The sequence below is a fragment of the Pelodiscus sinensis genome, chromosome 1 (genome assembly GCF_049634645.1).
Source record: "Pelodiscus sinensis isolate JC-2024 chromosome 1, ASM4963464v1, whole genome shotgun sequence".
Taxonomy (NCBI): Eukaryota; Metazoa; Chordata; order Testudines; family Trionychidae; genus Pelodiscus; species Pelodiscus sinensis.
This window is the reverse complement of record NC_134711.1, coordinates 284,256,131-284,279,731: the sequence shown is the minus strand read 5'-3', so window position 1 is coordinate 284,279,731 and position 23,601 is coordinate 284,256,131. Positions and strand designations below refer to the sequence as shown.

The window sequence follows — 23,601 nt, the reverse complement described above, 5'->3', positions numbered from 1 at the left end:
GAATCCCCACATCATCAGGGCCAGGTGGTAGCCTGGGAATCCTCTAGTGTCAGCTGGGCCAGGCGATGGGGAAGCCCTGGCCCTGGCTTGGGAACCCCCTACAGCAGTGGGGTGGTAGTGGCCAGCCGATCCTGGCCAGGAGCCCCAGGAGACCCTGGCAGAAACTAGCAGGCAGCAGGGTGTGGAGCCTCTGCCAAGCCAGCATTAGCGGGGCCAGCAACTAGGAAGGGAGCCTCAGGGAGAGGAGTCCGGGAGCTAAGCAGCCAGCTGTGGAGCACTGACCTCCCCTGGTCTGCAACAGCTCAGGTCCCAAGGGGGCCAAATTAGGGAAGTCCAACCTGTACTAGCATATGAACTGCAGCACTGAGCTGTAAAGAATGGTGCATTAGTGTTAAAAGCCAGAGCACAAACAGCCATGGTTGCAAAAAGGGTGTTGTCTTGTTGATTGCTATTTGCAATGTTTTGGTTGTAAATTTCATACCAGATTCTTATGAATACTATTGTAAAAAGAACCACTTGTAAAGCATTATGAAGGATTCTTCTTCAAGTATACTATTTTTATGTAATACTGTTGAGTTTTGCCTCTATTTTAGTCATCTAGTATATTTTCTCACAATACCTGAATGGAGAACACTTCTGTTGTGCCAGTCCCTCTAGTTCTATGCTTTTCTGCATGGATTCACTTGTGTACCATTTTCCAATATATATGCAATTAACATGCAAAATTACATGGTCCATATTCCAAAGTCCTTATGTGAAGAGGCTTAGAAGTGACAAAAATTGTGGGGAAAAATATATTCTTTGCCTACAGTAATTAGTGACTGAGCAAGAGAGACCAAGCATTTATGAAAATGTGTTCAGGTTTCATTAACGCGTTCCAGAGCTGTCACTTAATTCCAAAGAAAATCCATATTTGGGTCACGTTCTGTATCTCTTAAGCAGTGTAAAACATGCCAGCGTCACTGAATGCTGAATTAAGGATGCTTTTCTCTTGTAGGCCAAAGGTAAGGAAAGACAGTGGCTGAGACACCAAGCTATTGGAGAGCTAGATGATGCAAAAATAATTGATGGGCTAACAGGAGAAAAAGCCATTTATAAACGAAGGGGAGAACTTGAGCCAGAAGTAAGTATTCCATAAACAGTAGGTGCAACTAGCAAGTTTACTGTTTTCTTGAGCTTCATGATGTCAGCCCAATAAAGATGGTTAACAAGTTCAAGTAAAATTCAACAACTACCACCTCTCTTTTCTCATTAACACACTTTATCACAATATGAGAACACTTTCAAGCTCTAAAGTTTTTGGATTAGCAAATTAATAATTCTAATACAAAATGAATGAGAAATTGAGTGAATAGTTAAAATCTAAATAAAGACTTTAAAAAAACCTAATATTTTATTATGACTCAACATTTTGGACATTTGTCAGGAAAAAAAATTGTTAGAATTATATGAGGCATTGAAAGGGAAACCAGTTGACATATACCAACAAAGCAACAGGAAGACTAGTTGTCCAGATCATCATTATATTGTAATAGCCAGATTCAACATAGCAGATTATTTTTAATATTTATACATGAAGGAGCTTTATTTTGCAAACAATCATATATACAACAGCTTCCTTCTGAGTAACTAAATACACATTTGATGTAACTCTCTGTAATTTATTTTGCATACTATGTGGTCTTGCTAATAGTTTTGAAAAGCTTATGCAGCCTAGCCATCCTACATCAGAGCTATTATATCCTAATTTCCAGTACTCTTCGAAATGCTGGGTTTGTATGTTTCAATACAATACAGATCGGCCATTTTTGCGCAAAAACTGGGAGCGTCCACACCTCAAGTGCATTTTTGTGCAAAAAAAAATACCATAAATCAACAGGACAGAAGGCTTTTGCTGGTAGAGGTATTCCTCTCCCCTTGAGGAATAGCTCCTCTTTGCACTACAACTCTTGCATAAAAAGGCATGTGTGGACACAGGGGCAGATGACCGTTTTGCGGGGCCCGGGCAGCATAACTCCGCAGGGCCCCCCCTTTGCCACGGCGCATGCACTGTGACGCCATGCGCATGCGCGGTGGCACCACGGCGCATGCGCGGGACTTTTTTAAGCACGGGGCCCGGGACTGCCGCCCCGTTCGCCCTGCCCTATATCCGCCCCTGTGGACGCTCCTCAGGGGTTTCTTGTGCAAAAAGAGCCTATCAGAAAAAGCACAGGTGCTCTGATGGCCATTCTGTTAATGGCAATCACAGCTCTCTTGCGCAAGAACGTCCATGCAGCATCCATGCATTTTGCAATGCGCTTTTGAGGTGTGGATGCGCTTTTGCGCAAGAAGTTTTTGCGGAAGATCTCTTCCGCAAAAAGCTTCCTGTGCGAAAACCCTGCAGTGTAGACAAAGCCTATGGAAAAAAAAAGCTTACATAGCAGTGAAAATGCTAAGGAAGTAATTTTACATTTTGAATTAAAAATATATAATCATGGGCTTTGGAGGGCTGTGGGTTTCTTTTTTTTTCAGGGGGGAGCTGATATTGCAGTTCTTTGCATTAATAATAATATGAAAGTAAAATAAAAATTCTCAAATGGTATCTGAATGAAAGAAATATTTGGAAATGAGTCACAGATAAACATATCACATACTTGGCTTTTTGCCTGACCATCTTATAAAAGCCTTTTATTTGAATCCAAACTTACCTCATTGCATATGTAATAAAATACCTTTCCACAGACTAGTATGCCAGAAATTGTTAAAACAGACAATTAAAGGGAGAGGGGGTAGGGAAAGCTTTGCAGTCAGAATGTACAAATGGAAGAGTTAATCAGAAAAAGATTTCACATGCTTTTAGAAAGTAGTAACTTCAGTAGATCCTTTAGTAACTTATGTCATGGCAGAAAGTGGAAATTTGAGATTCTTTTTATTGCAATGAAATGCTGTTAATTAGAAATCTAACAACAAAAGTATTTCTCTATAAATGTATGAAAATTTCATACTTTGTTTCCAGTCATTGAGTGTATAATGGAAAAAGAGAGCGTCTGGATTCAGGTATCTCCTATAAACTTTTCTCTACTATTAAATAGAATAATTCAAATAATTTCACTTTAAAAAAAATAATCTGAACTTGCTAGAGAGATAAACTTAAAAAACAACAAATGGTCTGGTAGCACTCTATAGACTAACAAAACATGTAGATGGTACCATGAGCTTCCGTGGGCACAGCCTAGAGAGAGCTTGCCTGCTAGAAAAGAGGTTTTTGTTGCCTAGTGTTTTGGAAAAGTATGAGATAACTCCTTTTAAAGTTTATGAGATAACTCCTTTTAAAGTTTTCTGTTCTTTAGACCCCTGAACAAATACAAAATGTGTATCCGTATTTGAATCCGTATCCACAAAAATGAGCTATCGATATCTGCATCCACATCTGCGAATGCAGATACTCACAGATATAAAGCAGATATCTGCAAATTTGCAGGGTTCTAGATACAAAATTTGTATCTGCATTTGTATCTGCAAAAATGAGCTGTGGATATCTACATCTACATCCACAGATGCGTATACCCGCAGATATAAAGTGGATGTCCATGGATTTGTAAGGTTCCACTGTTCTTATTAAAACTGCAGATTTCCTATTCATACAGTTCTTTCTTGTTCTTTTCTCTCTTAGCTTGGGAGCCCGCAGCAGAAGCCTAAGCGTTTGCGCTTGGTAGTGGATGTTTCTGGCAGCATGTACCGGTTTAACGGGGTAGACAGTCGACTGGAGCGCTCCATGGAGGCTGTCTGCATGGTCATGGAAGCTTTTGAGAATTACGAGCACAAGTTTAAGGTAATTTTAGCTGGGCCAGAAGTTTAGTGGTCTTGAATACTTGCACATGCTGCATACGAGCAGTGGAAAAAAGCATTGCATCATTCTGTCTAGTCAAAGAGTATTACTCATCCATGTAAGGAAAGATAGACTTTAATTAAATTTGTTGCTAGCAGCCTGAAAATAATATCAGTCCATGGGTAGGAAGTATTGAACACTGAGTACAGATTATGATTTAGTTTATGAAATATGTTTTTAAAAAACCAAAAATATTTAATTCTATAAAACACATGCACATGAGCTCAGTGCACACACATGCATGACTAGTCTCTGTGCCCAGAGTAGGGATGCCAATTCTGGTTAGACATATTCCTGGAGGTTTCATCACATAATGTGTAATTGAATATTAATCTTTAGTTTCTGGAAGCTCCAGAACAATCCTGGGGGTTGGCAACTCTAGCTGAGAGCTCAGACCGCCATGTGGTCTGCTGGAAAAAGAACCAGGTCCTTTCGCTGTGCTACAATCACAATTGTTCCCCATACTGCTATGATCATCTGAAAGTAAGAAAAGTGTCCTTTTCTCACATGCTGACCCAAACTTCATTTCAGATATGCTCCTCATCTCCCCCTTCCCCTCCCCCTTCTGCTTCTCTATGCTATATAAACATGTCTTGAAAGGTTTTCTGAACTTCAGAAATTAGGATTCCACCCTCTGGAGTTCCCCGTTTTGCTGAAGGTCATTCTTGGATCAAAGCAAGAAAACTCAGCCCTCGGTTGAAAGTGTGTAAGTGTTAGATGTATAATAAAAACTTTTCTTTCAGCTGTTCAGGCATATGACTTAAAATAGGTGGTAGTTAAAACAAAATAGGAAAAGTTATAAACAGAATGAATAAAAAACCTGTCATTATTTCAATCTGTTTTTATTTACATATAGGTTTGGCGGATTTTATTTTTTATTTTGACAGATATCAGTGTGTATTTTTATGCATTTTCCTCTTTTTATCTATTTAAGTTTCTACCTTTAAATTATGGGTAGAATTTAAGTTTCTATTTAAGTTTCTACCCTTAAATTATGGGTGTCAGAAAATAAAAGGGTCAGACAATAGTTATTCATGATAAACATTGAGATTCAAGAAGGTAAAGCCTTCTAACCATTAAAAACAAATTGTCTGCATCACGTCAAAATATGCAAATTGAATATCCTTCAGCGCTAATAAGTTCTCAAACAGTATTTTTCTTATTTTGCCCACTTGTAAATTTTAGTTACCATGAAAAGAAATAGTGTTCCATGGGCTTGTGTGTTAATGGTGAAATTGACATTTACTAACATGTACCAATAAAAGTCAACTCTTTCCAAGACCTATTTACTTAGTTTCTTTGGTAGTATAATCATACCAGTCAGTGTTCCATAGAAAAAAACAACAAATGGTCTGGTAACACTTTATAGATTAACAAAAGATATAGATGGTATCATGAGCTTTCGTGGGCATGAAGAAGTGGGCTGTGCCCGCGAAAGCTCATGATACCATCTACATGTTTTGTTAGTCTATGAAGTGCTACCAGACCATTTATTGTTTTTTTCTGTAACAGACTAACTCGGCTATCCCCTGAGTCTTCCATAGATTCTTCTGAGAAATGACAAAACAAGATTTGAATGTCTAATGTAAAAAGCAAGAATATATATATTTTCAGACCTTCACTAATCGTAGTAAAGACCTTTTTAAAAGACACCTCCCAATTTATTTATTTATTGCTGGTCACACTTAAGCCCGGTAGTGCAAATGTGTTCAATTTAAGGATTAAGAATTTTTTTCTTTTTTTTCCAGTTTTTGTTGCCATCTTTTCTGAATTTTGGTACTTGGTCAGTCCCTTATATCACAAGAAAAATATAAAATCATTGCTGATAAAATAGATAAATAGCACAAAAATTGATAAAGTGGTAAACAAGAATAATGATAGGTCAGTTAGGCAGAGCAGTTATTTAGATAACTTGGTAGGTGGGCTCATTTCAGCAATATGCATTTTAATATAGCTAAATACAAGGCCATAAATCTAGGCATCCTGGAAAGCAAGAACATGGAAAAGGACTTAGGGTAGTTGTAGTTAACCAACTAAATATGCACTCCAAATGTAGCACTTTAGCTAAAAAAGGACAAATACTGTAATTGGATGCATAAGCAGAGTAACAGGAGAAGAGAAGATGGAATGACCTCGTTATAAAGCATTAATTAGATCAGTACTGGAATAGTGTGTCCAGTTCTGCTGTTCACACTTCCAAAATCATGTTGAAAAACAGAAAAAGGTTTAAAAAAAGAACTGCAGGAATGAGTACAGGGTATGAAAAACATGCCTAACAGTGAGACAGTTTAGAAACTCATTCATGTGATCCAACAGACCATTAAAAGGTCTACAAGTAGGGAGACTCCTCGCCGCTTAAGTAGGGAGAAGAGATTTCTGATACTAAATTGCTCATTAGCATTATCTTGCAACCATTAGGTTTTGCTAAGCCTTCTTCAGCTATATTAGACAAATTCCGTTACAAATAAGGTCCACATTTTTAAGCTACTGAAACAACTTCCCAATGGGAGTGGGAGATTGTTGGACACCTGAATTCTTGATTTAAAGACTGAAGTCTTTCTAAAAGACAGCCGATAGCTCAAACAGAAATAATTGTGGCTTGATGCAAAAATTAACTGACACGGTTTTATTGCCTTTTACACAAGAAGTCTGACTAGATGATTACAGTGCTCTTCTCTAGCCCTAAAAATCCATGAATCACATTCTCTCTCACATTCTTCTGTGTGGGATACAGATCTCATCGTATTCCGAAATAATTTCAGTTGTCTGAGCATTTCACCTAATGCATAGGCCAAACCACACATTTGGCCAATATAAATACAGGCAGTCCCCAGGTTACGTACAGGATAGGGACTGTAGGTTTGTTCTTAAGTTGAATTTGTATGTAAGTCGGAACTGGTACATATTGTAGGGGAAACTCTAGCCAAACATTTCTCCAGAGCTCAGTTTTATTCTCCCACACCTCACTTCCCTCAGTCCTTTATTCTCAAGCTGAGGTGTCTGCTGAGAAAAGCCGCTCCGCGTCTCCCTGGTCTGCTGGGGGGGAAGGGCGCTAGCTTTGCGTCTCCCTGGTCTGCTGGTGGGAAGCAGCTAGTGCGGGGTTGCCTCACCCCGTTTGTAAGTAGGGATCCGATGTAAGTCGGATCCATGTAACCCGGGGACTGCCTGTAGTTAAAAGTGTAGTTAATTGTAGTAATGGCCACACTTTTAACAACCAGCGTAATGGTTATATAATGACAGTCACTCAAAAACAGAACACAATTATTAGTTGTGAGAATTGCCACTCTTCGGTCTGTTAAGAAAAGAGTACCCTCATAATCTACATGTGTAGAGAGCTTGTAAAACGATAGCACTGGAGAGGATATTGAAAATCTGTGACACACCAAGGAGGCATTCTCCTCTTTCCATAGGTCTGCTGCACTTGAGTTGGACTTTAGTTCAGTTCTCTCCTGACTCAGATCTCTGTTCAGCACAGGAGCTGTCAGGGAGCCAGACATAGGGTATGTCTACACTACAAAGTTAATTCGAACTAACAGCCGTTAGTTCGAATTAACTTTGATAGGTGCTACATTAACGATCCGCTAGTTCGAACTTAATTCGAACTAGCGGAGCGCTTAATTCGAACTAGGTAAACCTCATTCTACGAGGACTAATGCCTAGTTCGAATTAACTAGTTCGAATTAAGGGCTGTGTAGCCACTTAATTCAAACTAGTGGGAGGCTAGCCCTCCCCAGCTTTCCCTGGTGGCCACTCTGGGCACAACCAGGAAAACTCCTCTCTTCTCCCCCAGCCCCGGGCCCTTAAAGGGGTAGACTCTGGCCAGACGGCACTTGACACAGCCAGCCCTGCAGGCGGTCTCTGCCCCAACCCAGTGGCCCCCACGATAAGCCAGGGAGCCAGTGCCAGCGAACAGTCCCCTGCCCAGTTCTCCAGCACCCAGGGGCCATCCAGGGGCCATAGATGGCGCGCGCCCTCCTGGTCTAGTGCGGAGGTCATGGACCTCATTGAGGTTTGGGGGCAGGCCCCCAACCTCCATGATCTCTGCACTAGGTGGAGGAACGCGGCTCTCTACAGCCGCATAGCAGCCGCCATGGCCCGAAAGGGACACAGGCGCACCCAGGAGCAGGTGCGCCTGAAAGTAAAGCAGCTGCGTCAGGCGTATGCCAGGGCCACCAGGGGTGGCGCCGCCGCAGGGGTTGCCACCTGCCCCTACTTCCCCGCCCTCAACCTACTCTTGGGGGGCAGGGCGGTCCGTGCCAGCCCAGAGGACAGCGAGCCGGGACCGGAGGGCCCTGACCCGGGCGCACCGGAGGGGCCACCGCCAGCTGTTCCAGCAGGGTCGTCCAGGGAGACCGTACCAGGTAAGTAGTTTGAATTAAGTAGTTCGGGGGGGGGAGGCGGGAGGGAGACCAGAGACTGTGCGCGTGGGCCATGCCTTCCAAGGATCACGCAGACACCTGTGCACGTGCGAGCACGTGCCATGCCACCCTTGGGCAGGTGGCTCCAGCTGCGTGACACCCAGGGGCCATTGCCCAAAAGGCACATGCATGTGTGAAGAGACCTGACATGCTCCCGACCCCGGGATGGGACCCAGCAGGATGCTTTCCCTTCACATGCCCCCTCTACACGGAGGTAGGGGACATCTCCCTCCCTCCCCCGCCGCCCCGGCCACACTATACATGGCACAGGGACATGGGTGCGGTCTTGAGGAAGCTCCCTCTCCCGGGGAGAGCCAGACATCCTGACCATGGCCTCTGTACAAGCACAGCGGCTCTGACGGTGCAGGGCATGGTCACCCTCATGTCGTGGGGGGGAGGGAAGGGGACTGGGCATCATCCGCTGCGTCCCCAGGGAGAACTGACCACTTCTCTTCTTTCTCTACAGCTGCACCAGCTGCTCGTGCAGGGCGCACCATCCTGCCCAGGACATGCTCCCGCACCCGCGGCCTGCTCCAGAACACCACCACAGAGTGGGAGTACTGGGACCAGCACCTGGGGTCCTTGCGAGCCCTGTACCACACAGTGGAGACCTGGATGCGGGCAAACCTCCAGGTCCGCCAGGAGCAGCTGGCTGAGGTCCGAGGGCTAAACTCAAACCTGCAGGTCCTGCTGCAGAGCATGGTGCTCCGTGCTGGTCCTGCGCCTGCTGCCCCCCCAACTGCTGTCCCTCCTCCCACTCCTGCCCCCCCTCCCACCTCTTCCTCCTCAACCCCCACACCCTCTTCCTCAATGTCCACACCCCCCACCTCAACCTCCGCACCCTCCACCCCATCCCCCCGGGGACGCCGAGGCCCCCTCCCTCGCCGTGCTTGGAGGCGGTTGGTCCGGCGAGACCCCCACCCCAATCCCTGAGTTTCCCCTCCCCCTCCTTTCCCTTGCCTCCCCCTTCCAGCTCCCTCCTCCCAGTTTTTCCCCTCCCCTCTCCCACACTCTCTCCTGCCCTTTCCCGCCTCCTTTCCCCCATCTCCCCACAGTTTTATTCCCTCCCCCCCAGTTTTGTTAAATAAAGAGAGTTTCTATTTTTGAACACACATGTCCTTTATTTTGTACATCAGGAAGGGGGACTAGGGAGGGGTAAGTGGAAGGAGGTGAGGGAGGAATGGGGTACGAGCCCCCGATGGGGAGGACTGGGCTGGCTCTGTGGGCTCTTCGGGGTGGAAGTTCTCCTGCAGCCCCTCGATTGACACCCCCCCCCCCCCCCCCGGATGGCAGCCTGCAGCTGATGGCCGAGTGCTGTGATGTGCTGAGTGTGGGCATTCAGGGCACTGCAAGCCAGGACTGCTTTGCTGTCCCTCATCGAGTTAGACAAGCGAGCGGGGAACCCCTGAGAACTGTCTGTCCGGGGTGGGGGTCGGGTCCCTTTAAGCACTGCCCTCGGCTAGCCTGAGGCAGCAGCTCCATGCTCTAAGTCCTAACCTGATGCCCTGCCGGTACTGCTTCCGGCCATCCTTAACCTCGGTTCAGGGTCCACTCAGTGTGGACCTGCTAGTTCGAATTAGCAAAACGCTAATTCGAACTAGTTTTTAGGTCTAGATGCAGTAATTCGAATTACGTTAGTTCAAATTAGTGCTGTAGTGTAGACATACCCATAGGTCCCTGGTGCTGCTCTTATCAGGCAGCAAGTGAGAGTCTTCCTCCATTTCACTCTGCTGCTTAAAGACTAGACACAATTGGTGTATGAGGGCTACTGAAGACAAGTGCAATCACTCCTGCTGTTCTCTCCAAAGTTGGCAATTAGGAGAGTGAGGACGTGGCATCACATTGCACTGATGTGCAGAGTTGACACAAATGAGCTGAGGGAGAGCCCATGACAGTGTAGGGAAGTGGGTGAACCAAGCCACAGTTGCTCTCTGAAAATACAAGTACACTGTATCCACCGGATCACCCTTGTCCACATGCATGTTGATCTCCTAAAAAAATTCTAGTAGATTTGTGAGGCATGATTTCCCTTTAAAACAAATTTGTTGACTCTTCACCAATAAATCGTTTTCATCTGCGTGTCCGATAATTCTGTTCTTTATGTCAACCAGTTTGTGTGGTATTGATGTTAGGCTTACTGGCCTGTAATTGCAGGGATCACCTGGTGAGGTTTTTTTTAAAAGCAAGTGTCACATTAGCTATCCTACAGTTATCTGGTACAGAAACTGATTTACTTGATAGTTTACATACCACAGTTAGTGGTTCTGCAATTTAACATTGGAATTCTTTCAGAACTCTTGAATGAATTTGTTCTGCTCCTAGTGGCTTAATAGTGTTTTATTTATCAGTTTGTTCCAAAACCTCCTCTAATGACACTTCAATCTAGGATGGATCCGAAGATTTGGGAATTTCCCTTACATCCTCAGCCATGAAGTCTGATGCAGAGAATTCACTTAGTTTCTCCACAATAGCTTTATCTCTCTTGAATGCTCCTTTAACATCTCAATTGTCCTGTGGCCTCACTGGTTGTTTAGCAGGTTTCCTGCTTCTGATGTCTTTAATATTTTTTTCTGTTACTTTTTGAGTCTTTGCCTAGCTGTTCTTCAAATTCTTTTTTGGCCTTCCTAATTATATTTGTATACTTTACCTGCCAGAATTTATGCTACTTTCTATTTTCCTCACTAAGGTTTAACTTCCACTTTTTTGCATCTTTTCTTGTACTTTGTTTTTTGGCTATGGTGGCACCTTTTTGGTCCTTCTACTATGTGTTTTAACTTGCGATATATATTTAAATTGAGCCTCCTTTAAAAAGTTTCCATTCAGTTTGCTGGATTTCATTTTTGACACTGTAGCCTTTAATTTTTTAACTAACTTCCTCATTTTTGTGTAGCTCCCCTTTCTGAAGTGTTCCCCTCATGAGCTGCTTTAGTATTTCTCCACCCCTACCTCCCCCCCAATGTTGTTATGTTATAGTCACTATTACCAGGCAGCTCAGCTATATTCACCTCTTGAACCAGATCTTGTTCTTCATTTAACATTAAATGAAAAAATTGTCTCTCCTTTTGTGGGTTCCAGGTTTATCTGCTTGAAGGAGCAGTCATTTATGATGTCAGGAAATTTTATCTCTGCATTCCATTCAAAGTTGACATGTACCCAGTCAATATGAGGATAATTGAAATCCCTCAATATTGCTGATGTTTTTATTTCTATTGCCTCTTTAATCTCCATTGTGTATTCAGCCTTGCCTTTGAGCCTAATGTGTGAGGTTAATTATCACTGTATTAAAAAAAGATCTTTCAAATATCTTATGATCTAAGGTATCATACCAAGCAAGAATCCTTAACTCTTACCTAATTTTTTCTCCCAATGAAAATCATGAGACAAAGCATTTTGGGTTCTACTGCTGCCACTAGATATTAAAAGATCAAGATGTTCTGCATCTGACTTCTTTGGATAATAGTTATAATTAAGGAAGATGCTTTCTTAAGCCTTTTTATGCTAACAATTCTTAAAGTGTGATATTAATAGCACTAATTAAGTCAGTTCTACTGCAGCCAGGTTCACAACTTTCCAAGTTTTACAGATACCTTTTAGCCTAGACCTGCGGTTTCCCATCTACATTAGTCATGGACCTCTTTCATACAGGAATGAGAAGTATACCAGATTATGGCATGGTTTGGTGATGTATGGACTAGGACTTATGCAAAGCCAATTTTTACAAATCATCTAAATTCTGTTTGAACCCAGTAGCTTCAAAGGGAAAAGCCCAATGATTATTGTCTTGTGCCCAACAGCAGGGCTGGATTCCCAGGCTCCAAAATATGGACTACCCCTTTAAAGTCAGTATGCTAACATCAGTGTCAGAACAGCTACTTGGAGAAGAAAGTAGAAGGTCCAAATCCAAAGAAATAGCTTTATGAAAATAACCCATCTAGTTTTAAAGACCATGTATATAATTTTTAAAGTGATATAGTGTTGAATACTGGACTCTGTGCTTTCACTGTGTGACCTTTACTGTTCCTCTGTTAAGTCCAAAGTATACTGGATGCAATCCTAGTAGTATTATTATTAAAAAGCAAAAACATAATAGGGCTCTTAGCACTCACTCTTCTGTGTATTTTGAGCCATAGGTTTAATCTCTTGTGCAAATCTAAAAAGTAATTTTAGATTTTTTTTAATGGCTTGTAATAAAAAACAAATCAGATCAAATCAGATCAAAACAAGGTCACATAAACAGCTTGTCAAACTTCAGAGCTACACTTAACAATCCACTTCTTGTGTGCCAAGTTGCTGGGAGAAGAGAGTAAGTTGTAAGTCAGGGTGAAAGGCTAAGATTCTAATTTCACTTAACACCACTGTAAAACTGGTAGAATGCGGTAAGAATCAGATACTAGAAATATAGAATGTTATTGCTGCTTATTTCCATTAGTTTGGGCAATTTTATCTTGCAAAGGTCTTTTAGTGGTAGTGAGAAATTGTAGGCTGTTCACTTAAACGGAACACAAATGTAAACAGCAACCGGTATTTATTTTAGAGTTAAAAGCAAATTGCCTTTAATCATTGCCTCATGTCATTCTAAGCCAACAGTCACTCCATACTCTTAACAGATTGCTTTTTAATTCTGTTCCCTGCAGTACGATATCGTTGGACATTCAGGAGATGGCTTCAACATTGCATTGGTTCGGAGTGACAAAGTTCCCAAGAACAATAAGCAAAGATTAGAGATTCTTAAGGTAAATCCTTTTGATAAATAGCTCTGGATAATCAAGGATTATGCAATGCTGAAGATAAGCTCCTACAGGATACAGAATAAAAAAAATGATGAGGGGGAAGTTGCTGGAAGGGCGGAGACGGAGGGATACAGGAGCAGTGTATGTAAACACAAAGCTGGGGAAAAGACTTTTAGACTTTTTAAACATTTGTGTCATAATAATGGAATAAGGATACATCTTTCTTGAACTGTCCTAAACAGTCCATTAATGATTATAGGAAGTTCCATATGCATTGATCAGTTTGTACAGTTATATAGAAAGCTCTCCATAAATAAAAAAACGATTACTGTTAACATATAACCACTGATAAGGGAACTACAGGATGATCCTGAATACCTGTTGCTTGTACAGTGCTCAGAAGGCATAAAGTACTGTCGCTGTAGTAAAAGTATGTAAACACTTAGATTGAAAAGGTGTTAAACCATAACTACAAAACTAAATGTAGTTAAGAAGCCTTTTCTGCATCAGAGCAGCAAAAAATTTGAATATAATGTAGAATTTAACTTATCAGCAGAATGGTGCTGTGAAACTATAGATTTAAGCTGTCAGTTACAGGGGAAATTTGTTTTTTGTATCAGAGTGTCTCTTAAGAAATGCTTTGGGTTTTTTTTTTTTTGTTTGTTTGTTTGTTTCAAAAATAGGCTGTTTTTATTAGATTAGGAGAAATAGGCATTCCACTGACCAAACTCCTTAACTTTTTCGGAGGAAATGGCTTTGTCTTCCCCATTCTCAAGTCAGAATAATGCATTTTTCTCTTGTTCTATAAAACCTACATTTAAAAATTTGTAAAGTCTATATTGTCGTTATGAGCAGGCCTGGCTTAACCAATGTTTATTTGGGGCACTTGTACAGGCCTCATTGAAAGAGACCCTTGACTGTCAAACAAAACTAAAACTGAGTGTGGCATCCAACCTGTGCACCAAATTACGATGTCACTCACTCAGATTTAGGATGGACACCCCCTTGTTGTGGTGGGCCAGGCCTGAGCAATTCAGGGCTGTATGAGTGTGGGCCAGGGAAAGGGAGGAAGCAGAGCTGGGTGACTAGAATTAAGAGGCTTCCCTGGCCTTTGGATTGGGAGCACTGAGTTGGGGTTCAGTGGTGAGGAGAGTTTTTGGTGGGCTACAGGATGAGTGCAGAAGATTGGGACCTGCAGAGTGGGATGTATGTTAGGGTATTGGGATGGGGGGGGGGGGCTGTCAGGATAAATGTAGGGTGTGGGCTGGTGGTATGTATGGGATGCAAGCACTTTAACAAAGGTGGAGGCCCTAATTTCCACAGTACAAAGGGCCATAAAATCATTTAATCTGACCGAGAGTCTAATATTTGGTAATAACTCTTCATACTGAAGTCATTAGTCTAATACACATTACAAACAGAAAAGGTTTGGCCAGATTATTAGGAAGCCCATTTTTCTCTCTCACATCTATAGCAGCGTAGAGACCATTCCAGCCTGCCATAGTGTTTTACTTTCTCACTCTTGAGTTCTGAAAGCCAAATTCCCTTCATGGGATTTTTCCAGTTCTGACCCTTAAAATGCTGTGTATTCTCTAAGTCTGGAGCTGGATGCATGTTTCTAAATGTGTGTCACTTAACATGTCTTAAAAGAATGTTTGCTCCCTTTCATATCAATTAAAATGTGTATTTTATTTGGAATGTTCTCTCCATACATTTCCTTTTGATTGTGTTATGTTCCCAGATCATGCATGCCCATGCTCAATTCTGTATGAGTGGAGACCATACTCTGGAAGGGACGGAGCATGCGGTTCGTGAAATTGCCAAAGAAGAGGCTGATGAATACTTTGTCATAGTCTTAAGTGATGCAAACCTTGAGCGATATGGTATCCCACCAGCAAGATTTGCCCAGACCTTGACCGTTGACCCTCAAGTTAATGCTTTTGCCATATTCATAGGATCCTTAGGAGACCAGGCAGACAGGTAAAATATATCGCCACTAGTCCCTGAGAAATATAATGATTTGCCTTTGTCATGAATCTAAAGAGTGCTTGCAAAAGAAGATGTGTGGCACAATGGTTCAGCAGGAATATGGCCCAGTGGCCCAGCAGGAAGCCTAAGTCAGTAAGATTTTATTCCTGTCCTATATTATTTGATGTACAGTGGTGGCAGCATAGGCCCTACGATACTTCACGGCATCATTTTTCCAGCCAGTTCAGGGCGTTGATGGTTTCAAAAGAGTGTCCATTCAGTTCTCTGATTCCAAGATAGAGACTTTTCCAGGTATAAATCCAATATGATACTATGCTTTTCCCTAATGAGAGAGTTAAAAATACAGGCACATAATCTATTCCAAAGTAGGCTAAACTGAGACTAGAGAGATGCTTAACAATTTGAGGGACTAAGGATGTAAAAAAGTAGTCAGTTAGTCGACTACCCAGTAAGCCTAGGGCGGCTTATCTGGTAGTCAAGTTGACTATATCAAAGGCAGCACGGAGTGGGGAGCAGAAGCCAATGCTAAGGGGAGCCAGCTTAAAAGCCAGCTCTCCTCCAACACCGTCTCTCCTGTGCTGCTTGTTCCCCTCCCTTCCCCTACCCGCTGGGACCCCCCATGGACAGGGACTGCTACCAGAACAGCCTCTATTTGCGGCCAGCCCTGGCTGCCGCGAACAGAGGCTGCTCCGACATCAGCCTCTGTTTGTGGTGGCCCGGGCTGGCTGCGAACAGAGGCTGCTCCCACACCAGCCTCTGTTTGGAGTCCCCATGGACAGAGGCTGCTGGAGCTGGAGCAAGCCAGGACTGAGCAAGCCCAGCTGAGTCCCGGCTCACATGGGATCCAGGAGCTAGTCCCGCTGTGGCGCTGCAGTTTAAAAGTAATAGGAATTGGGCTGCCTGTGCTCCCAGCTCTTACTACATTTAAACTGCAAAGCCGCAGCAGGGGTAACGACTTCCTTTATCAACTAATCGTGTAGTCGATACAAATTGTACCCGCCTCTTAACATCCTTATGAGGGATGCCTAAAAACTAAGGCTGTGTCTACACTGGCACCCTTTTCCGTAAAAGGGATGCTAATGAGACACTTCGGAATTGCAAATTCCGCGGGGGATTTAAATATCCCCCGTGGCATTTTCATAATCATGGCTGCCGCTTTTTTCCGGCTTGGGGTTTTGCCGGAGAAAAGCACCAGTCTAGACGGGATCTTGCGGAAAGTAAGCCCTTTTCCGGAAGATCCCTTATTCCTACTTTCAAGTATTCCTACTTTCAAGTAGGAATAAGGGATCTTCCGGAAAAGGGCTTATTTTCCGCAAGATCCCGTCTAGACTGGCGCTTTTCTCCGGCAAAACCCCGAGCCGGAAAAAAGCGGCAGCCATGTTCATGCAAATGCCGCGGGGGATATTTAAGTCCCCCGCGGAATTTGCAATTCTGAAGTGTCTCATTAGCATCCCTTTTACGGAAAAGGGTGCCAGTGTAGACACAGCCTAATAGTATATTTCTGATTTTTGGCTCCATAGCCTTTGTCATAACTTGATAGGATAAAACAAGGACAGACAACTTTTATACATACCAAACTTCTGCATCTGCTGCCCAGTAGCCAGTACACACAGTCATGGAATCATAGAAGATTAGGGTTGGAAGAGACCTCAGGAAGTCATCCAGTCCAACCCCCCCCTTGCTCAGAGCAGAACCAACCCCAACTAAATCATCCCAGCCAGGCTTTGTCAAGCTTGGCCTTAAAAACCTTTAAGGATGGAGATTCCATCACCTCCCTAGCGAACTCATTCCAGTGCTTCCCCACCCTCCTAGTGAAATTGCTTTTCCTAATATCCAACCTAGTTCTCCCAGACTGCAACTTGTAACCGTTGCTTCTTGTTCTGTCAATGCAAAGCTAGCATCTCTGTCATAAACATGTACTAGTTACCACTAGTATTAATGGGTCAATTGTTTTTTTTTTTTAAATAAAAGCCATCAACTGAAAGGATGGGAAGATCACACTCAGAAGGAATAATTTTGAAAGATTTGAAACATGCAGCTGCACAATAGTAGTTGTTTGTTGAATTTCTTTGGGTTCTGTCAATCTGTGGCTTATGCTCCCCATAAAGAGCTACTATTTTGAAATATTATTGAAGATTGAGTTTTATTTTTCCTACAGGAAAAGTGGATCCATCAGTGAACCAATATACATCAAAATGACTGATTAAATATTAGTACTGTGAATTTTGTAATGTATATCTTGTCTATTATTAGAAGCTTTGAATAAAAATGTGCCTGCCTGACTATCTTAGGTCTCAGGCTAGCTGTGAAAAAACATGAATTCAGTTTAACCTGTTGTAGGCTAGAAGTTGAAATATAAACAGCACATTTAAAACCAATATATAATACCTCATATAAAATCAGTACTTTTAGAGGGATGGAGGAGTTAAGGTTTACCAAACACTTTGACAAATTAGTTCACTACGATTTTTAAATGAACTAAATTATTTCCTCTTACAGAGAGGGAGTTGTTAGTTGTTTCTAGAAGATCAGCTGTGCTAATTCCTTGTTTGGTCACTGATACCTTAATCTAAGCAGAGATTTTCATATACCTGAAACAGTAACAGTAACGAATGAAGGAATTGTGTAGAAATAGGCCAGTTGGTCTTGCTGAAAAGACTTCTGTGACATAATCGCTTTCAGTATGTCCTGCACCTCTGCTTTCCCAAGCTTTTAATTGCGTCATGTGACAGCAGACTGAATAGCATGCATCGGCAAGGTATTCAAAAGTAAAAGCATCCTTTCTTAAGGAACTCTCAGGACTCTTTGGTTTGCTGTCAGTAACATAATTTGCAATGGTAATTCTTTTTTCTCCCCCATTCTGATCCTTAGGCTGCAGAGGATGCTACCAGCAGGCCGGTCTTTTATTGCCATGGATACCAAGCAGATCCCCCAGATCTTGCAGCAGATCTTTACATCCACCATGTTATCCAGTGTCTAAGAAGTTCCTGTTACTATTAATGATTGGCTATAGTAACAAGTATGGTTCTGAAACAAGCTGCCTGGTGAAAGACAAAATCAGCTCTTGTTGAAGAAAAGAACTAAAAAAAGTGATAAATATAATTTTCATATTGAAATATTACAGTCCTTTAATCAAAACACCAAAAACAATGCTGTAGCTTAGATTTTGGATGAAATCTTACAGTATAGCAATCAAGTGATTTAAAATTCTGTGTTCAAAGGAATCAGGGTTACAGTGGGGTTAATGTAGAGCACAGGACATCTGTGTCAAAGGAACAGATACCAGACCATTTGTGACCATTCTAACTGATGTATTGTCAGTAGATCTTTAGGACAGCATCATTTTCCTGTTTTATTAGCAGTGTTTCCGGAGGTTGAATACCAAGTTATTCTGCAATGTGCAAGTCAGACCCAGTTAATCTGCCTCACTGTTATTTGTGCTGTGATTAGAATTAGAAATGCAAGTAATGTCACATTCAAACAATACCGCACACCAAAAAGGAAGGCCTGCCTTCCTTTTTTAATTCCCTTCTTGTCCTGATCTACATCCAACTTTTGCAATTGGTTGTCAGGAACAACAGAATAGTTTGGAAGCACAGAACATTGCAATGCAAACATAAATTATTGGATCTGGCGCACAGCTCAGAATAAAGCTGAAAGAAGTTATTTTTTTCCTGGAAAGACAGTGCTGAAAAGGGTCACAGTGGTCTAAGGGCTGGTTTATACTACTACAGAAAGTCAGCCTAAGTTATGGTACTTTAGTTACGTGAATAACTTAGGTTGACTTAGTACGATGTCTGCACTGTGCTGTGTCAATGGGACACATTCTCTCACTTAACTTCTCTTAATATTCTCAGGAGGTGGAGTACACATACCAGTGGGAGAACTTGACCATCGATTTAGCATGTCTTAAACAGACCCACTAAATTGACACCTACTGCATCAAACATAGCAGTGCAGATCAGTCGATATGGCCTAAGACCCACAAATGAACATTTCCAAAAGCCATGATCCTCCCATTGCACGATAAGAGATGGTGTCTAGTTTCTCTGTTACCAAGAATCCTAGGAAAGGTCTCTTCCCCCAAAGGCTGGATGTGCTCATAGGTTTTTTTACTTTTTGCTCTTTCTGGTTTGGTTTCTAAAATGTGAAGCTGGAAAGCAGATCTGTGTATCAGGAAAAAAAACTTTTTAATGGGGAAGAATAAAAGGAAAAAAGGAAAAATAGAACAAAAAAGAGTAAAAGTATGTTTTGGGATTTTTTTTGAGGAAATCTGTGATTGGGGGTTTTCTTTTAATGCAGCACACTCTCACTCTGTGCATCTTTTCTATTGTAAGTATTTTTTGTTCCTCTCCACATTCTCAAACTGGAACTCTTGGTTTGGAATGAAATTGGTTGATATTCGTATTGCACTCTGAAGATGAAAATCCCTAGATATAGGCTAACTAATAGTACTTTTGCAATCACTGTGCTTCAAGAACACCAGAATACTTAAGCAATTGAATTCATCATCCTACCACAAGTAACTGTTAACTCTCATCGCCACCAGTAAAATGACTGTTGCTCCATAGTTGATTGTTTTAAAGAGATCAAAGATGCAAGAAAGGCACTGTCTCCAGTCATCCTTAAAAGTTATGATAATTCACTGCAAAAATGGGTTTCCTAATTCCTACCAGATTTCTAACTGCATTAAAGATGCTTTGTGGGAGGGATGAAGGACAAGATGGAGAGAGAGCATCTGTGTGTTCCTTTATTTGTACATAACAATCACTGTTTTTAAATGTACCATAATGCATTTTTGCTAGTCTTGCCATTTTCCACCATATCGATCTCACAGCAGCATTATGGACCCAGTCTGTAAGATGGTGAATATCTTCAACTTTCCTTCAAGTACAAAGGCAAGCAAGAGTGCTCAGCTTCTCAAAGAGTGAGGCGGTCCGGGCTCAATGCACAAAAGGAACTAAGCCTCTAAGTCCTAATTGTGACTCCACTGCAAAGCACCAAATTCCTGCCTAACCCTGCAGAATCTGAAACTCACTCAGCACCTAACGTGTCAGGGCAAAAGTTCCCTAGGCACCTATGTTTCGGTCTCTGGGCATGCAGTCAAATACTGATTTCCTGCCTAAGCCCCAGAGCAAGTCACAAGATAGGGATTTGACCATCTAAATTGTGTGTGGGACCCACTACTGTAGGAGTGCTCAGAGGTCTTGTTTTAGTTGTTTCACTCTGGGTAATTAATACATGATGGAGCAGGGGGCCTGGATTTGAGGTTTGCCACTTCGCAGGTGAGTATTCTTACCCCTGGTTGACAGAGTCATGCTCCCTCTGGCTCAGCGAGAGAGCTTTAAAATAGTGAAGTCTGTTTCTAATTTGCGGCTTTATGAATATCTGTACTTCTGTATCATTGATATTAGTGTGTGATAATTACAGTGTGCAGTCTATTACAAACAATCTCAAATTCTGACTTACCACCATAGCAATAATCCTGGCACCAGGATTGAGAAATAATTGTTCAAACTAAACTCTGTAGATAAATCTAATTCAAAATGAATTTAAAAACTGAGCAATCCAAGCAACACCCTGCTGGCTGTGAAGGAAAAACATTTTTCCAGCATTTGTTAGTGGTGCAATGAGGACAGTGATGACAGCAACTACATAAATAAATATATGAAAACAAATATGATTATATAAGCATCTTAGTCCTATAATGTCCCTAGCCTCTATTTGCTAGAACCTGGGAATGGTTGATAGGGAATGGATCACTTGATGTTGTTCTGTTCACTCCTCCAGGGGCATCTGGCATTGGCCACTGTCGGAAGACAGGGTACTGGGCTAGATGGACCTTTGATCTGACCAAGCATGGCTGTTCCTATGTTCTCAAAACTCTGATTGTATCTGCTTTATTGTTAAAGATTCTTACAGTTAGGAAAATACTTTTCCCTTTTAAAATACAGTAACAAGATTTTATTGTACTTACTGTAGACCACTTGATTGTACAGATCCGTGGTGTAACTCCATTTACTTCAGTGACCCGATTAACTTTATAATAAAGATTAATGATATATCTTTTGGGGACACAGTAAAGTTTAGATTAAATTTTGAACTAACATTTTAAAAAGAAAACATAAGGGTAAATATATTTACAAAAAGTATGTATCATATCACCACAGATTACTAAAAATGTTTACAAATTAGCGTATTTGATATTTATGATATTTATTTATTTATGTACAGTTTTCTCATCTGGAACAATGAAATAAGTTGTTTTATTTTGTTTCCAGCCTGCGTCTATTCAATTTTGCTTTCAGGTTCCATGTATTAACAGCATGCTACATCAGTTGCAACCCAAATACTTCAAGGGAATGTTCTTAAAGTATTTTCTAATGGTATTTCAGACCCCCACGCCCTCCAAAAACCCATGAAATTATTTCAGTTAGTTCTTCATTTCTGGGATATATTTGACCTAACAGCATTCCTTTACATTGTTACAATGTGAAGAGAAATTCCATCCTGACTCCCTTTAACTCACCTGCTTTAATATCCATCACTCTGGCATTGAGAAATCAGAATAGCAGCTGTTTTTCCCTCCCTCCCTCTAGAATTTACAAACATGTTTTCTGTTGCTCAGCTACTCAATAGAAGAGGTTAGCAAAATCACACTGGTCTTTGTGTCTTTAGATCATGACAGAGCTTTAATTTAATTAAAATGATATGAGAAACGTTGGTTAGCTGTTCACTTCAGCACTGCCTGTTTAGCTTCTGCATTTATTAATATTCCAGAGTCCACCAAAGCATATGTATCGATTCCCTTAAATTGCTATTTGATTCAATAAGACCTGTCATATCTTAAAAGGACATAAGATTCTCATTTTCTCACTGTTTATTATTATACCATCTTAGAAGTTTGAAACAAATATATTTTTTTACTGAACTGTCATTGCTTTGTTGCATGGGTATTGCTTGTTATTGTAGGGTTCTGATTTACTCCCAACTAATGTAACATTAGCATCTATGCTTAAGTAATCCTAACTACCTCTAATTATTCCAGTTTTTTAATTGGTTTCCATTAAAATCATTAAATGGTTGCGTGTCTGAAGTGTAATCATACTGACTATTTGTTGTGTTTCATTTCAAGCAGCATGAGGCAGTTTAATGTGTTTATTACCATCAGGATTATGATGCATATTTCAGCAAATGGTATATAGAGAACAGAGAATGTATTCCGTTAGACTGTGAAATGCATTAGACAAGCACATTTAAAAACTTATAAGCAGCCTTATATTGTTACTTGTAAAATGTCCTGTACTAATATAAAGTAAAGTCTGAAAAGATTAAGACCAGGTTGTTAATCCTTGACACTAATTCCAGCAGTGTTGTTGTAGCCATGTTGGTTGCAGCATATTACTAAGACAAGGTAAGTGAAGTAATATCTTTTATTGGACCAACATTGGTTGGTGAGAGCAACAAGCTTTTCTTCAGCTCTGTGCAGTCTTGAAAGCTTGTCTTGCTCACCAACCAAAGTTCATCCAGTAAAAGAGACCCCACACACCTTGTCTGTGACCCCAGTCCATCATTCAGTTATGTACTTTGAAGTTTAAGTAGCTACAGTCAATCATATCTAGCTTAATTTCTTTTGCAGACATGTAGAAACCATTATGTATATAATGTTATAGCTCAGTCTTCATTTGTAAAGTTTCAATACATTTTTAAATTTAATACACTGATATAAGAAAAAATAGAAAGACAGGAACATGAATTGGAGAATGGCTCCTGTCTTCAAGACTGGGATCTTACCCACGAGTTAGGCTACTGTGTATATCTGTAAAATAAACTTCACTGGTGCTGTCAGGTTGGGGACAAATCTGAGCACTAAAGATCGTATTTTTTTATGCAGAGACTATGCTCTTTAAAGTCATGTATCAAAACTGCTTGAACAGTTGTGTTACATGTGTTTAAGAAATCGCTTTTCGTTACGTTGTTCATTGCAAGTATCTCTTTGGTTGCAAAAATTTCTATAAAACAACTGAGAACAGGCAAGCTTATTTGCCTGATACCAATAAAATTCACTAACTTATGCTGACAGCAGAAAGATTTACCACCATTAGTAGACTAATTTATTTATAGTTTATATTAGAGGGATTTGATTTTTTTAGATGGTTTAATTTGTAGTTTGAATGTAGAGCTTTTCATCATTGTTTTAATAATAATGGCTAACAGGGTGCTGTATTGCTACAAAATAACCCCATTCCTGGAGCAGTAGAAGTGATTTTGGTCGTAGCTTTACTTTCTCTGTTTCATATCACATTGCCTATTTTTCTTTTTTTCTATAATTTGGAATTGCTGGCATTGATAGAGAACTGCTCAAGAAAGGAAAAGCAATGTTTCTCACTTTCAGCCTCTGCCCAAATAATTATCTAAGGGCTACTCACGGCATTCAAATATTTTTACAACTGAATAGATATTTTCCATTAAGACTTTAAGATGAAATTCACTCAGTATGGCCTTCCCAAGTTCCTGCTCACCACAAACTCTGTTGGAGGCTTTAAACTTCCAGGGATACTTTGCACTGTGATAAATCTCCCCTTTAATAAGGAAA

General features: G+C 41.2%; 1 protein-coding gene across 2 annotated transcripts in view; it reads left to right on the top strand.

Moving 5' to 3' along the window:
* The window catches only part of VWA8 (von Willebrand factor A domain containing 8), a 251,624-nt gene extending 229,512 nt beyond the window's left edge, over nucleotides 1-22,112 (top strand). For both annotated transcript variants that reach the window (XM_075918951.1, XM_075918952.1), the window contains exons 41-45: nucleotides 998-1,123; nucleotides 3,653-3,811; nucleotides 12,921-13,019; nucleotides 14,758-14,996; nucleotides 17,877-22,112. In XM_075918951.1, the coding sequence (XP_075775066.1) occupies nucleotides 998-1,123; nucleotides 3,653-3,811; nucleotides 12,921-13,019; nucleotides 14,758-14,996; nucleotides 17,877-17,985 (732 nt within the window). In that variant the 3' untranslated portion in view covers nucleotides 17,986-22,112. The remainder of the gene's footprint in view (nucleotides 1-997; nucleotides 1,124-3,652; nucleotides 3,812-12,920; nucleotides 13,020-14,757; nucleotides 14,997-17,876) is intronic.
* Nucleotides 22,113-23,601: the final 1,489 nt, after the last annotated feature.